Source organism: Thamnophis elegans, chromosome 2, assembly GCF_009769535.1.
Source record: "Thamnophis elegans isolate rThaEle1 chromosome 2, rThaEle1.pri, whole genome shotgun sequence".
NCBI classification, from domain to species: Eukaryota; Metazoa; Chordata; class Lepidosauria; order Squamata; family Colubridae; genus Thamnophis; species Thamnophis elegans.
The window spans coordinates 25706235-25722416 of NC_045542.1; the positions used below are offsets into that span (position 1 = coordinate 25706235).

The 16182-nt window shown below is 41.3% G+C and overlaps 1 protein-coding gene and 1 long non-coding RNA gene across 2 annotated transcripts in view; one reads left to right on the forward strand and one right to left on the reverse strand.

Annotated features, from left to right (window-relative positions):
* The first annotated feature begins 174 nt into the window (after positions 1-174).
* LOC116503651 lies at positions 175-15798 on the forward strand. Its single transcript, XR_004254723.1, has 3 exons — positions 175-210; positions 14622-14713; positions 15344-15798. It is a non-coding gene; the product is annotated as an uncharacterized LOC116503651 (long non-coding RNA).
* PRIM1 (DNA primase subunit 1) overlaps positions 7322-16182 on the reverse strand; it is a 29775-nt gene continuing 20914 nt past the window's right edge. Inside the window, exons 7-13 of the mRNA XM_032210209.1 lie at positions 15295-15404; positions 14610-14686; positions 13463-13583; positions 11642-11711; positions 11174-11265; positions 8368-8466; positions 7322-8205 (exon numbers count right to left, since the gene is read on the reverse strand). Coding sequence (XP_032066100.1) covers positions 8186-8205; positions 8368-8466; positions 11174-11265; positions 11642-11711; positions 13463-13583; positions 14610-14686; positions 15295-15404 — 589 coding nt within the window. The 3' untranslated portion in view covers positions 7322-8185. The remainder of the gene's footprint in view (positions 8206-8367; positions 8467-11173; positions 11266-11641; positions 11712-13462; positions 13584-14609; positions 14687-15294; positions 15405-16182) is intronic.

A 16182-nucleotide genomic window follows, 5' to 3' on the forward strand; every position in this document is an offset into this window, starting at 1 on the left:
CTCTTTGGGCGATGCTTCCGGACTGTTCGGAAGGTTGCTTGTTAAAACTTCGGATGGTGAAGCAAAAGTTGGAAGAAGTTCCTAAGTCACGGAGGACACCCCCCCCCCTCAGTCATACCAAAGATGCTTTTTTCAACAGGCAACTGGACTTCCTGGTTTTTAAATATTTATTTTATTCATTTGATTTGTCAATCATTTACAACATAATAGGTAAAAGAATAAAAACGAGTATGAATGAAATGATAGGGATAAATGGGGACAGTAGGACAGGGACGGTAGGCACGCTGATGCGCTTATGCACGCCCCCTTACAGACCTCTTAGGAATGGGGTGAGGTCAATAGTAGACAGTCTAAGGTTAAAGTTATGGGGATTTGAAGCTGTAACAACAAGAGTCAGGTAGTGCATTCCAGGCATTGACCACTGTTGCTGAAGTCGTATTTTCTGCAATCAAGTTTGGAGAGGTTTACATTTGAGTTTGTATCTGTTGTGTGCCCGGTCGTTGTGGACAATTTTGTGTACTACTCTTTAAGTCCAACTGTAGGCAGCGTAGTTCTAGGTTGTCCAAGGCCAAAATTTCAAGCCTGGTGGTGTAGGGTATTTTGTTGCGAGTACTCTTTCACTCTTCTCATGAAATACTTCTGGACCCTTCTTTGAAGGTGTTTCACTTCTCATCCAAGAAGCTTCTTCGGTTTTGACTGGGTGGTGGGTTGAAGCTTCTTGGATGAGAAGCGAAACGTCTTCAAAGGAAAAAAACCCAGAAAGTCCAGTTCCCTCTTGAAAAAGCACCTTTGGGACAACCATGACCTGGATGACTGAGAATCTTCATAGACACCTATCAGTCATCAACAGTAGGAATAGTAAAGACAAAAAGTAAAGTCTGTTTATGAATAGATGGTTCTTAATATTTCCTTTATTCTGTAGTATCTATTTACATATCCAATTTCTGCACCACCCACCTCATTTAAGTGATAAGGGAGTTTACAAAAGTATAAGCACAGAGATGAAAAACAATGAAAGCCAGGTTAAAAAGCTGCTTAAAAAGTTAAAATAAATTGTTGGAAGAAATTTCCTGTGTTTGTTTCCTAGCAGGGAAGCAATCACGGATGCTGAGAAGAAATAGACATGGAAGCCAACTTCCAGAAAAGGGATCCTTTAACTCAGGAAGGCAAAAAAAGTAGTGACACAGCTGAGCGTTCCTGGTTTGCAAGCAGATTTGGGGTGTGACTCTGAGCCTTTTATGCTTAATTCCCCATTTGAAGCTCCTGCAGCTTGATGGCTTTATTTGTGTGCCTCTAGTTAAAGTGATTGCCCTGGATTCTCTCTTCCTGCCTTAATGGGTTAATCCTGTCCCAGGACCTTTGTCTTTCCTATTCTGGGGGTTAATCTTGTCAGGGGGAAGGAAAAAGGGAGTTCTGGTTTTGCCTGTTGAATTATTTTTAGCCTGATTCTCCTTGTCTTAATGCAGGGGTCTTAACTTCTTAAATGGGGGTACCAATTCCTGGTACTTCAGACTGTTGGGGGCCCTGGACCGCTGGGTGGGCATGTGACTAGGTGGGCCTGATCAATTTAACAGTCCATTAAACTGCACACAAATTAAGCTTTAATTGTTTTACTCCTGCAGGTGTTTTAGTTGCTTTTGTTTGCATGTTGCTCTTTTGGTTGACTTTTTGTTTTACTAGATTTTCCCCCCCAGTTGTTTAGGAGTCTAGTGGTCCACTTCAGGGAACCCAGTTTTGCAGCAATTCTTTTCAGCCCCAAGGAGCTTAGTCTCTGTTTGTGTGTGTGTGTGTGTGTGTGTCTTTCCCCCCCACCTCTATCTTCTGGAGGGGGAGATAAAAATGGGCCCATTTTTCACCTCCTGGGACATCTGTGCACCCCGTTTTTAATCTCCCCCCTCCTCCAGAAACATTTTGCAGGAAAAAACGGGCCATTTTTTGCCCCAAAATGGACTGGTTTCGCCCATTTTTTGGTGTCCTGGGGCATCTGTGCATCTTGTTTTTCACCTCCCCTGTCTCCAGAACATCTCGGCAGGCCAAAATTGTTGCCCTTACCTTTCAGTTCCAGCCCACAGGGCTCGCAAAGCAAAGTCCTGCGCTCGGCTGAAGGGTGGGTGGGGCAATGTGGGTGGGGCAGTCTCATGGTCCTGTGCAGGCTGGATTAATAGATTAATAGGGGGCTGCATGTGGCCCATGGGCCTACAGTTTGAGGACCCATGTCTTAATGGCTCTACTTAAGTTTTTCTATTGTTAGCTCTGTTAGCAGGGCTGCTCTGAGTTTTTCTTTCAGCTGGTGCTTCTTGGTTTTTGTAAAGGGAGAAGGGCTGGCTTGAGTTTTATAGCATTGTTTTCTGAGGTTTCTGGTGCTGTCCTTTTGGGGTGTACTTTCCACAAAATGTAAGGAATACTTTCAAGCTGCCAAATATCCCCAGGCAGCTGAAAAACGGGCAGCTGAAAAATGAAGTCAGCATCCCCATAAAGCTCGTCTGCGGAAGGAAGCATGAAGTGCTCCAAAATCTCCTGGTAGACGGCTGCGTTGACCCTGGTCTTAATGAAGAACAATGGTCCAAAGTCTTGTTGCTCAGTGGTCCAAAGTCCTCTTTTCTGATGAGAGCAACTTTTGCCAAAAGCACCAAAACCTGGTTCAATGACTGTGGGATACTGTGCTTGATTGACCTCTCCATTCTTCCTCCATACTGTGTGTCCTTGGTTTTCAAATGAGATGCAAAAGTTGCTCTCATCAGATGCTAACTTCATTTTCCAGCTGCCCACACTGCCAAAAGCACCAAAACCTGGTTCAATGACCATGGGATTACTGTGCTTGATTGACCAGCAAACTTGCCTGACCTGAACCCCATAGAGAATCTATGGGGCATTGCCAAGAGAAAGATGAGAGACATGAGACCAAACAATGCAGAAGAGCTGAAGGCCGCTATTGAAGCCTCCTGGTCTTCTATAACATCTCAGCAGTGCCACAGGCTGATAGCTTCCATGCCACGCCACATTGAGGCAGTAATTGCTGCAAAAGGGGTCCAAACTAAGTATTGAGTACATATGCATGCTTATATTTTTCAGAGGTTCAATATTGTTCTATGTACAATCCTTGTTTTATTGATTGTATGTAATATTCTAATTTTCTGAGATGGTAGATTTGGGGTTTTCATGAGCTATACGCCATAATCATCACAATTATGACAAATCATGGCTTGAACTATCTTGCTTTGCATGTAATGAGTTATCTCATATATTAGTTTCACCTTTTAAGTTGCATTACTGAAATAAATGAACTTTTGCACAATATTCTAATCTTTCAAGTTTCACCTGTATTTTCTCTGCCTGACCTCGGCTGGGATGGGTCAATGTAACAGCAATAGCACTTAGACTTATATACCGCTTCACAGTGCTTTACAGCCCTAAGTGATTTACAGAGTCAGATTATTGCCCCCAACAATCTGGGTCCTCATTTTACCCACCTGGGAAGGATGGAGCCTGGTGGGATTTGAATTGCCAAATTGCAGGCAGCTGACATTCAACTGAAGTAGCCTGCAGTACTGCACTTTAACCACTGTGCCACCATGGCTCAGGATGAGATGGTTCATTTCCAAACATTAGTTACAATGGTGATGAGTGTATTGTTGGGAGATTTGAAAGACCAGGTTGAGGATAAATCATGGAGAAAATTGATGTCGCCAGGAGCGGATAACGATTAGATGGCATCAGTCAATTTCCAAGATTGAAGCCGGCCCTTGTTTCGGTTGCGAATTATGAAAAGTTGTAGTTCAACATCTTTGGTGGTGTTGTAGCTGGTGGAGCTGGGCTACGGTGTCAGAAAGATGTCCTTGTTAGCAGGAGATGCGGGATTGGCAGAGAAAATCCTTATGTATCTTACAATTGTGAAGATAAGTGGAGGAAAAGCGGGATAATATAGTTTTCCCGCATTTGAAATAGTCTTCAGGAGTTACTATCAATTTCAGGTCGGGAAAGCTTATCTTGGTTACAACACAACCAGATTCAGTTCCCCAGCCTCAGGGATCAAAGTGGGAGATTCCCTAAGTGGATCCTGCTTCTTAAGTGAAGTTTGGCCTGGAGGAACTATACAGAAGTGGTGTTGGCAGGTTGTTTCTATTACAGATATTGCATAATTGTGTTTGTGTTAGTTTTTTGTAAGCTGTGTGATATCCACCTCAGTCACTCGATTTCACAACTTCTCATCCCTTCCTATTTTAAAGTCTTTTTAAAAACACAACCTTGGATTAAGGGGATATGTGTGAGATCTAGATGGGAACCCTTCTAAGTTGCTTATAACAAACAAGATTCTGTGTTGAGACCAAACAATAATATGGAGGAAATAGTGGGCAAAAGGATTGTAAGTCTTCATCTCTTTGCTGTTTTAACTCTGGGTCCAGCATCAAAGTAGAGAAAACTTTAAAAATGTAAGTGAAGTGGGGCAGTATTGATGGAAGATCCCTTTTTTTGCTTTACAAGTTAACACGATAAATGTATACTGTACTGTAAATGTGTACTGTACTATTGAATAATACAATTACCCCATGTCTGATTTATTTCTCTGACATTTAAAAACAGCTAATGCAAGTCAAAAATGTTGACCTGCCCTTCATTTCCCCCCCCCCCTCCAAAACATGCAGGTTCTTTGAATCAATATCTGTATTGGACTTAATAGGGCACATTACCAGAGTAATAAAATACATGCTGTTGCACTCTGGAATTCTATGGGAATTAATTATAAGTAAACATGCATAGGTTTAAGTTGCAAGTGGTTCTTTTCAATAGGCTGCATGGTATGATTTCTTTCTGTTCTAGAGCATTATAATCTCCACAGACTTTTCCATGTTGCTATGTTCACATAAACCTTAATCGATATGCGAATCATGTTGCATGTCAACAGCAGCTTCTATAATCTTGAGTATCCTATATATCTATGGACAATGTACTGCTCTTCCATTCTTCCAGAATAGGGTGTTTTAATTTTCCGTGCTCTAAATTAGTGAAAATGCAATGGGAACCCCATTGGCTCTTTTCCTGCCCTTTGGCAGTTCCTCAGTGCTCCAGGATCAAACTTGCATGTTCGGATGCAGGTTTAAGTTAACAAAGCATGGCAAGTCTTCCAAACATTAAATCTTGTGTATCTAAGATCTTTTGATAAGACCCTCTGCTTGTGAGAAAAGTACCCCATGAATCATTACACAAAACAATGCAATTCTTCAAAAGCTTAGTTGTGTTTCTTCATGGTAGTCCTAAGGTCTTCTGTACACACCAACTATCCACTGGGATTACTGGTGAATCAGGTGTTTTAGCTGATATCCTAAAGCAGGGGTGTCAAACTTGATTTCATTAAGGGCCGCATCAGGGGTGCCTGTGGTGGTCGGAGCGCTTTGCCAGCGAAAATGGGCTCCCGAGCTCCGTTTTCAGCTGCAAATGCTTCCTGCAACCCTCTGCCAGTGAAAACAAAGCTCAGGAGAGCCACCCACAGCCCTTGCGCGCTGTTTTCAGCTGTAACGGCCTCCTGCAACCCTCTCCCAAGCTCCATTTTTGCTGGCAGAGGCAACGTGGGCCAGTCCTTTGCTGTTTCCAGGGCAGTCCCGCAGGCCAGATCTAAGCACCCCATGGGCCAGATCCGGTCCCTGGGCCTTGAGTATGACACCCCTGTCCTAAAGTGTGTTCTGTGACATACTGAACCATGAACCAGCATAGACATATTGAACCTTTCAATGGCTAAGACTGCTTTGCAGAGTGGTGTTAGAAAAATAGAGATCTTGTATGGAATACCAATTGCCCCAAAGCCCCCAACTACACACAGTCAAGGAAACCAGGAAAGCAATTATTTGGTCAACTGAAGGAGTTAAATCCCTTTCACGTTGTTTCAGGTTGTTGTATATTCTAGAAGCAACTCCAATGGGTGTGTAAGGGATAAGCAAAATTGTCACCTTTTTTTAATGAAACGTTTGTTATAAATTATAAAGACTTGGTGCTTAAGTATAAAAGAGAACAAACAAAATGAGTTACAATGAAAGAAAAAGAAATTAAGAATGTAACAGGCACACCATTTTTACACATTTATAGAATTGTCTTTTTTAAGGAGAAGGGACCACTCGGGAGGTGTCAAGCCAATTTTCATCTGCTTAAGAGATTACAGAAACTAAAGGACAGCTATCTCTGCCACTTTAGGAAAGACTGCTTTATTGGAAGTAAAATGGAGCTGAAAAGCCTGACTTTTATCTCTTACAGGGGTGTCAAACTCAATTTCATTGAAGACCACATCAGGGTTGTGGTTGACCTTGGGGGGGCCAGGCATGCATGGCCAACAGGGTGGGTGCGGTCAGCTTGACACCACTTCCCAAACTGCTGGCATGTTTCCTTTACATTGGGTAGACTGGGCCGAAGCCATGCTGGCCCGATGTTTCTTCTTTGCAATGGGTAGACCAAGCCGAAGCGACGCGGGGTAGACTAGGCTGAAGTGATGTGGGACAGCCCTTTACATTTTCCTGGAGGGCCTTGTGGGCCGGATCAGACCACATGCGGGCTGCATCTGGCTCATGGGCCTTGAGTTTGACATTCCTGATCTATTACATTAGATGACTGCATTTTATTCTTATATTTTCCCTGATTTTAAATTATAGACAGATTTTTTTTTATTGTAAGCAAAGATTGCCACTGACAGGGTTTATCGGCATGTGGACCTCCAGAGGTTTTCCCCTCTGTAATATATAAACATTTTCTGACCACTAAACCAATTTCAACAAGGATAATATCATCTGAAAGCTATGGTTTGCAATTCTTGTATATTTTGATTTTAGAAATCCCTGACATACAGAAAAAAGTTAAAGTCACATAGTACTGAGGTAAAATCCATCTAAAAGAGAGCTGCTTTAGTTTTTTGGTACTGGATGGTAAAAATCAGATCTACAGGCAATCTTTGGCAAATGATCATTTGTTCATGACTTGTTTGAAATTATAATGGTGTTGTGAGCAGTACACAGAATTCCACACATCCCAGGATTCCTACTGTCATGTGACCACAATTTGGGCACTTAGCAAGAGGCTTGCACTTATAACTAGTTGCAAGCCATTTACAACCTTCCCTGCTGGCTTCCCCAGAAAGTCAATGGGGAAGCCAGCAGGGAAGGTCACAAGTCACTTTGGTAAGTCTCTCCTACCTGTCTGTAGACATTCTCAGTCATTCAGGTCATGGTTGTCAAAATGTACTTTTTTTCCAGGAGGCAACTGGACTTGTTTAATGGGGAATGGAAGGATCCCCACTGCAAGGAATATAATTTCCCCACTATCCTGTCAGAGCTGAAGAAGCTTCTTGGATAAAAAGCGAAATAACTTCAAAAGAAAAAACAAAGTCCACTCGCCTTCTGAAAAAATAGCACCTTTGGGGCTCTCCTACCTGTGCACTCTCTTAGCCCCTCTGTGCTTGTGCTGGCTGCTTATGCACATCTGCGTATCCTCTCCAATTTTCCCTATGCCTCCCTCACATCCAACAAGATACACACTCTTTTGCACCTCCTCAACTGATATACTATACTCAGACCTCCTGCTCCCGTCCTCAGCAGCAGCCACTTACCTATCTGCCTGGGACTTGCAGCTTCCTTCTGGCCTTTCTAATGACTTTTGCTGTGGGAAGGGGACAAGAGGTTTCCTCACCTAATGCCCTTGGGATTTAGTTAACAATGGTAACTGGGAATGCAGGGATTGCTGTTGCTAACCAATACGAACGCACTTCCACTTCGTAACTACATCACTTAGCAATAAAAATACCGGTTCCAATTGCCATTGTAAGTGGAGGATTACCCAAAATTCTTAAAAACCATAGTCACCAGTCAAAACTGCATGATGTCATGTTGCATAAAGCATAAATGTAAATGTTACATACTGTGTTCTGCAATATAAACCCCTATTGTTTCAAATGTGTATCCCACTGATTATACTCCCATGTTATGCAAAACCAAATATTTATTTTATGTGGTGCTCAGCTGTTGGCTGAATGGCTATTAACGCTTTTATCGCCTCTTCTTCAGCAAAGAAAAGCCTATTTTGACCTTGTCTGTAAATGGCTGATTTGTGCACAAACCTAGCAAAACAGTCAAGAGTTCTACTGTATTTGAATACAATTTATCTGGCCACATAAAGCTGCCCTGTGGCAATGCACTGTGTCTTCAAAACTTCAGAAATCCATCTGCATGTCTTTAAGGGGGAAAAAAAGGGAAAATTAATTTTAAACACAATTAAGGCATACTGTGAAGAAACTTAATATGTTATACAACAAATTATATCAACTTCCTCCAAACTGCAGAGAGATTAACTACAGGGAGTTGGAGTTGGCATCCTTCTGAAGCATGCCCTTACCACTCTCTTTCAAACGTTGTCCTTTGTAAGATTTCTCCATTTCTTCTAAAAACTGTTCAAAGACTTTCACATATGGAGCTAGACTGGTTTTCTTATAATCTGTTAAAAAAAAAAGATTGGGAGGGAAGAGAAAAGACTCATTTTATTTTTAAATTTTAAAATCATAGCTATTTAAACAGATACAAGAAATTAAATTTGGCTCCCAGCTGTCCCATTTGTTCCAATCAATATGAAAAACATTAACCTCACTTCCAGGTCAAATGCTTTATGCATTCTTGATTTGACCCCAAGACATGCCAGATTTAATTCTGATTATGTTGTATTTTTTCTATTTGTAAACATTTCAGAAAATTGATGTTACATTTCAATTAACCATCTGTCTTGCTATGCTGCTTATTAGTATTATTTTTTTATAGAATCTAGAATAACAGAGTTGGAAGGGACCTTGGAGGTCTTCTAGTATAACCCCCTGCCTAGGCAGGAAACCCTGCACCACTTCAGTCAAATGGATATCCAACATCTTCTTAAAAACTTCCAGTGTTGGAGAATTCACAACTTCTGGAGGCAAGTTGTTCTACTGATTAATTGTTCTGTCAGGAAATTTCTCCTCAGTTCTAAGTTGCTTCTCTCCTTGATTTGTTTCCACCCATTGCTTCTTGTCCTACCCTCAGGTGCTTTGGACAATAGCTTGACTCCCTCTTCTATGTGGCAACCCCTGAGATATTAGAACACTGCTATCATGTCTCCCCTAATCCTTCTTTTCATTAAACTAGACATATCCAGTTTTAGCAACTGTTCTTTTTATGTTTTAGCCTCCAGTCCCCTAATCATCTTGGTTGCTCTTCTCTGCACTCTTTCTAGAGTCTCCACAATTTTTTTACATTGTGACAACCAAAACTGAATGCAGTATTCCAGGTGCAGCCTTACCAAGGCATTATAAAATGGTATTAACATTTCATGTGATCTATCCCTCTGTTTATGCAGCCTAGAACTGTGTTGGCTTTTTTGGCACCTGCTGGCTCATATTTAAATGGTTGTCCACTAGGATTCCAAGATCCCTCTCACAGTTACTACTATTGAGCAAGGTACCTTACTTTTTTCGCCATTGAATTTTATTTTGTTAGATAGTGCCCAATGTTCAAGTTTACCAAGATCCTTCTGTATCTTAAGCCTATCTTCTGGAGTGTTGGCTATTCCTGCCAGCTTGGTGTCATCTGCAAATTTGATGAGTTCCCCATTTATTTATCCCCTCATCCAAATAATTGATGAAAATGTTGAAGAGTACTGGACCTAAAACAGAGCCTTGGGGTACTCCACTGCATACTTCCCTCCATGTAGATGTAGTTCCCATTTATAATAAGTAGAATAAAAGGTAAAGGTTCCCCTTGCACATATGTGCTAGTCGTTCCCGACTCTAGGGGGCGGTGCTCATCTCCGTTTTAAAGCCAAAGAGCCAACGTTGTCTGAAGACATCTCCGTGGTCATGTGGCCGGCATGACTAAACACTGAAGGCAAACAGAACACTGTTCCCTTCTCACCAAAGGTGGTCACTATTTTTCTACTTGCATTTTTTACATGCTTTCGAAGTACTAGGTTGGCAGAAGCTGGGACGAGTAACGGGGAACTCACTTCGTTACGCAGTGCTAGGGATTTGAACTGCCAAACTTTCTGATCGACAGGCTCAGAATCTTAGCCACTGAGCCACAACTTTATACAGGGGTATAAAATAAGAGAAATTATACACAATTGAAGAATTTAGTGCTACCAACAAAGCATTTTAACCTGTTTCTCCTCAATCTATGATTGATACCATTCATTCATTCATTATGTGTGTGTGTGTGTGTATGTGTGTGTATTTGTGCTGATAAAAATATAAAGTAACTCTAAATAGATACCTTTCACCCCGGCACAGCTGATAAGGAGTCGAACTTTGTGGCTTAGTGGTTAACACATCTGCCTAAGATGCAAGACAGCACAGGTTCGATTCCCAGTAAGGGTATGGCTAGCTGATGAGAGCTAAATAGCTTGAAATAGATCTATACTAGTCTCCCTTTATTTATTTATCAGCACAAATACACAAATGTAACAAAGGCAACAGTAAAAATATTGGGTTTCTGTCTGGATGGTCTCTTGTGACGAGCCGAAGGACAGAGAATGGAAGTAGTGATCTTCCTCCCATATTTGGGCATACCGAGGGTTGTAAATAAATAAATTATATATATATATATATATATATATATATATATATATATATATATATATATATATATATATATATATACATGTTTTTTTATTTGTGCTGATAAATAAATAAAGGAAGACTAGTATAGATCTATTTCAAGCTATTTAGCTCTCATCAGCTAGCCATACCCTTACTGGGATTCGAACCTGTGCTATATTACATCTTAGGCAAACGTCTTAGCCATTAAGCCACAAGTTCTCCTCCTTATCAACTGAAGCCAGGGAAGAAGGTATATATTTAGTGTCACAACCCCTGGTAAGCCCCAATTATGGGAGGACGCTAACAGCTTCCATTATCTGTCAATCGGCTCGTCACAAGAGTCCATCACGACTGAAACCCAATATCTAGCTGATGAGAGCTAAATAGCTTGAAATAGATCTATACTAGTCTCCCTTTATTTATCAGCACAAATATCACACACACACACACACACACACACACACACACACACACACACACACGGTATCTTCTATCATAGATCTACTTATGCATCAAGGAGATGACACACATTCCCAATGACAACAGAATTGCTGAAGATTTTTCCTGATCTATGATAGCACTCACCTCGACTTTTATGAGAGCTTTCCTGGAGACCATCAGTTTCCTTTCCATTTCCTTTATCTCTCCCAATCATGTCCAGCTCATGACAGAGGTGGCTAAGAAATAGAACAAAATTATTGGAAATCTCACAGAATTTGGCCAGCCAATACTGATCATGATCACTATACTCTGAGCTTGGATCCAGTAAATAGACAATTTATGCAGTGGAATTGATCGATCCACACTTGATTTGTGTTTGAAGAAACCGATTGGATACACCTATCATATTAAGTGAAATTATACATTTTCTTTTGCTTGAGCCACTGAGTGAATGTAAGCATTATGTTGTTTAATTTAACCAATTGTTGATTATGCAACAAAACAATAGTTAAAGAAACCATAGCTTAATGTATTGTGTGAACCTAGGCACTATCTCGTTCCTCTACTTTCTAGATGCATGTTTGTCATAAATCCCAAAGAGACGTCTCATACCTTATAGTGGGGACAGCAAATGGATCAAAGTCATCCAACTTCTTCAGGTCAATTGGAACTGAAATGCGTCCTGAAAGAGGTCAAAAGTAGCATTACAACAGCTTCCTAAAGTTCCTCAAAGTTTCCGGCTTTGCGGACTGGCCATTGTAGGGGGGAAGAGAAGGGACGGTTCCATGTGAGCGGTGAGCAAGCCAGCACACCCAGGACTCCATTTGTGCAATGGGTGGGCATGCATGTATGCCGCTCATGCAAATGGAGCACGCACGGGCTTCCCTGCTGCTCACACAAGTGGAGATGCACCTTCATGCTCTCGCCTGCCACTTCTGCAGCCCAGTTCCAAAGGGTTCATGGCCCAGTAATGTGCTGCAGCCCAAGGATTGGGGACCCCTGGTTTAAAGCCTACTAGTGGGAAGAGAAAAAGCATGCAGCAAGGGACTACATTTCTGAAAATCTTCATGAACTGGCTAAATGTCTACATGTAAACTTTTCCAGACCTTGGAAATGTCTTAATACAGTCTCAACTTACAACAGTCCATTAGTATCTGTTTTAAGTTACAATTTCACTGAAAATGTGACTTATGACTATTTTTCACTTAAAACCATTGTAGTAGCCCCATGGTCATGTGATCAAAATCCAGACCCTTGGCATTTGACTCATATTTATGACAATTGCAGTTTCCCGGGGTCATGTGATCATCTTTTGCAACCTTCTGACAAGCAAAGTCAATGGAGAAGCCAGATTCACATAACAATTGTGTTCCTATTGTGTTTCCCTGAAAATAAGGCCAACCTTATATTAAGTTTTGCTCCAAAAGACACACTAGGGCTTATTTTCTGGTTAGGTCTTATTTTAGGTGAAATAATAAATGCTGACATCTTAACTCGGGCTTATTTTTGGGGTAGGGCTTATATTATAAGCATCCTGAAAAATCATGCTAGGACTTATTTTCTGATTGGATCTTATTTTTGGGGAAACAGTAATTTAACAACTGCAATGATTCACTTAACAATGAAGGTCATAAAATGGGGCAAACTCACTTAACAAATGTCCCAGCAATATAAATTTGGGCTCAATTGTGGTCGTAAGTCGAGGATTACCTGTATTGTCCTATACTCGAAGTACTCACTAAAGCATCACTCACAGTATTTTGGGAAACTCTAAATAGCAACTTCAAGATTTAATCTCTAAATACAGAAGAGTCCAAAAAATGCTTATCTGTTGTTTGGCCCTTGGATCCTAGTAGTTCTTCCTAAGATGACATGCTAATATAGGACTTATTTAATGCCGAACAGGATTCTCAATCTAAAATATTGCTTTATACTGATTAAAACTCACAAACTCCACAGATACAACATGCCCATTTCTATAGTTACCATTTTATCTTAGCATTCAAGGCAGGACCCATTTGTTTCCCACAAAATGACACCTTTAGGCATCAAATCATATTTGATTTTAGCATTATTTCTTCCAACAGCTCCTAACTGAAAACACTTAACAGGGAAATGTACATTTCAAAAGCAGCAGAAGGAATAACTGGTATGTTAGACAAAGCGGCATGTTGCTACTAATGATGCTTAAATCCTCCCTGTTCTCTATTCTCAATTTTGCATATATAGCGTTACCTTATTTTAGCTTCCAAAAACCCTGAAAGTAAGACAGGCTCAGAGATAACAAATGGCTGCGTATTAAATAGTGATCTCCATACTTGAAATGAATTCCCTGTGTTTCCACCTCCAGCTTCAACATTCTCTGCCATTTCAGGCTCTTGCCGAATTCCCAACAAAAAGAAAATATGCAGGAGTATTGTTTGAGTGACTGACCTGTCTTTGGGTGAACGCTGAAAGGGCTCTTCAGCAAATGGTTGATGCCTTTGCTAACGTTCATATCCAGGCGGGGAAAACAGTATTGCAGCATAATCTCCCTTTCAGCGTGTACCATTTTCTTCAGAATGAGAAAGAGAAAAGGATCAATGCAAAGGAAACTAGCCTAAGTCAAGACAATGCCCAGGTCTCTTAGTACAGGTAGTCCTTGACTCACAACAGTTCATTTAGCAACTGTTCGACCTTACAATGGCACTGAAAAAAGTGACTTACGACCATTTTTCACACTTATGACCTTTGCAGCATCTTCATGGTCATGCGATCAGAATTCAGAGATTTGGCAAGTGGCTCATATTTATGACAGTTGCAGTGTCCCGGGGTCATGTGATAACCTTTTGCAGCCTTATGACAAGCAAAGTCAACGGGGAAGCCGGATTCACTTAACAACCATGTTACTAATTTAACAAATGTGGCAAGAAAAATTGTAAAATGGGGCAAAACTCACTTGACAAATTTCTCACTTAGCAACATAAATTCTGGGCTGGATTGTGGTCATAAATCGAGGACTACCTGTATTGCCCAGGCAAACCAGCTTCCTGCCTAAGAACTCGTCCAAATCTTTCTCTTTCCTGTTTGGAGATCTTGAAGGGTGTTTTGCATACAAAGCACTTCTTGACACATCATCATCATCATAATTTTATGTATTTCCACATTATCATCAACTGAATTTGTATGCTGTCTGACTTACTATAACTCTTCTCCAATCGCTATTTGGACTTTTTTTTGTAATTCAGCAGCCAAAAAGCTTTCAGAATAACTGTAGCTCCCTCTTCAGATGCTCAATTTTCAATAAGCTATAAATAAACCTTTTATGGTGGAAGAAAGTGCAGTAAGGAGAATCAGCAGACTAAAAATAGAAAGTGTTGTTGTATTCTGGATATGTCAACTTTCTGGCTTAATGATTCTCATTTTATTTCCACATTGATTTTCACAGGCTCTCAGAATCCAGAGGCACCAAGGTTTAATAGCAAAGCATCCCCCAGCCTTGAGTTATTGACCTTTTCAGCACTACAACTTAAAATAAGAGTCTAACCTATTAGCAAAGTTCTATCCCCGGTGTTAATTTTGCATATACTATTTATTTTACCTTTTTTTCCAGAACTTCCCAGCGCTGCTCTGAATTGTGCTTTTTACGGAATTCCGAACGAAGAGAATCTTGATCTGGTGGCGGATTTGCTAAGGACTTTCCAGGTTAGGCTCTGAAGCGACATAGACAACTTTCTGTACCCCCTCCAAGGGGAATAGCTTTGCCTTCTTTCAAAAAAGAAGATTGCATGTCAATCTTCTGCTCCCTGGTATACAGTAGGTCACATGGGCCCCACTACTAAACCAAATCAGTTCTCTTTAATTCAGTGTTTCTCAACCTTGGCAATTTTAAGATGTGTGGATTTCAGCTTCCAGAATAGTCAGGGTTGAGAAACTCTGCTCTAATCGGTCAGTTACCAGGATAAAATGATGGATGTCAGCTGTCATTCAGATGTTGTCCAAGAAACTTACTTGCTTCTGCCTGAAAGATTCCTTGGCTAATTAATGGATTCTGTATTGATGTGGGGCTTTTTTTTGAGAGAGTGGGAATTTATGACGTTCTATTATAAATAATTTTACTTCCTGGCTACTGCAACAATCCAGATGCTAGACTGTAGCTATCTGGATTATGTTTTACACACTGTCTTGACTATTTATGGCTATTCTGGCCAGATGGTCATACAAAACTTCTGTTTGCCTATTTTTATATAACCTCAACTCCATCTTTGACAGTCCCAAAAGGATATTTTCTGGAACCAAAGCTAACACTTTTTCCCATTTTTCTTTATTTCCAAGTATGTCCTGACCAACGAGGGCATATTCTTTGAAGTAACGTGCCACTATATCCAATGATGCTCTGGAAAAGAAGATGATTTTGTAAGAGACAGAAGGTCAGGCAAATGCAATTTTCTCATCCAGAGAAAAACAAGACAACTTCTGCTGAAATCGTCTCATCATTTAGTTTACTCCTGCTTGAACCTGGAGGCCTTATAGCAGGGGTGCCAAACCCAAGGCCTGAAGGCTGCAGGTGCTTAGTATCTGGCCTGGGGGCTGCTCTGGAAACAGCGAAGGACCGGCCTGTGATGCCTCTCCCATAAAAAACAGAGTTTGGGAGGGCGGCAGGGGCCCCTCATGGGCTCTGTTTTCAGCTGCAATGGCCTCCTGCAGCCCTGGCTCTGTTTTCAGAGGCCATTGCTGCCGAAAATGGAGCCTGGGATGGCCCTTTGCGTCCCTCACAAACTACTAGCAAAAGTGGCATTTGATCACATGTGTGACATTGAGCTGGCCATGCCCACCTTGGCCACATCCATCCTGGCCCCCTGAGGTCAAACACAACCCTGATGCAGCCCTAAATGAGTTTGACACCACTGCCTTATAGCATTTATAAGGTAAAGGTTCCCTTCACACATATGTGCTAGTCGTTCCCGACTCTAGGGGGTGGTGCTCATCTCCCTTTCAAAGCTGAAGAGCCCATGCTGTCCAAAGATGTCTCTCTAGTCTTGTGGCCGGCATGACTAAATGCCAAAGATTCATGGAACCCTGTTACCTTCCCACCAAAAAGGTGGTTCAAATATAAGCCCTCTCCTGCAAATAAGCCCCCTGGACAACCCCCCCCCCCACCTCCAGCCAGGCAG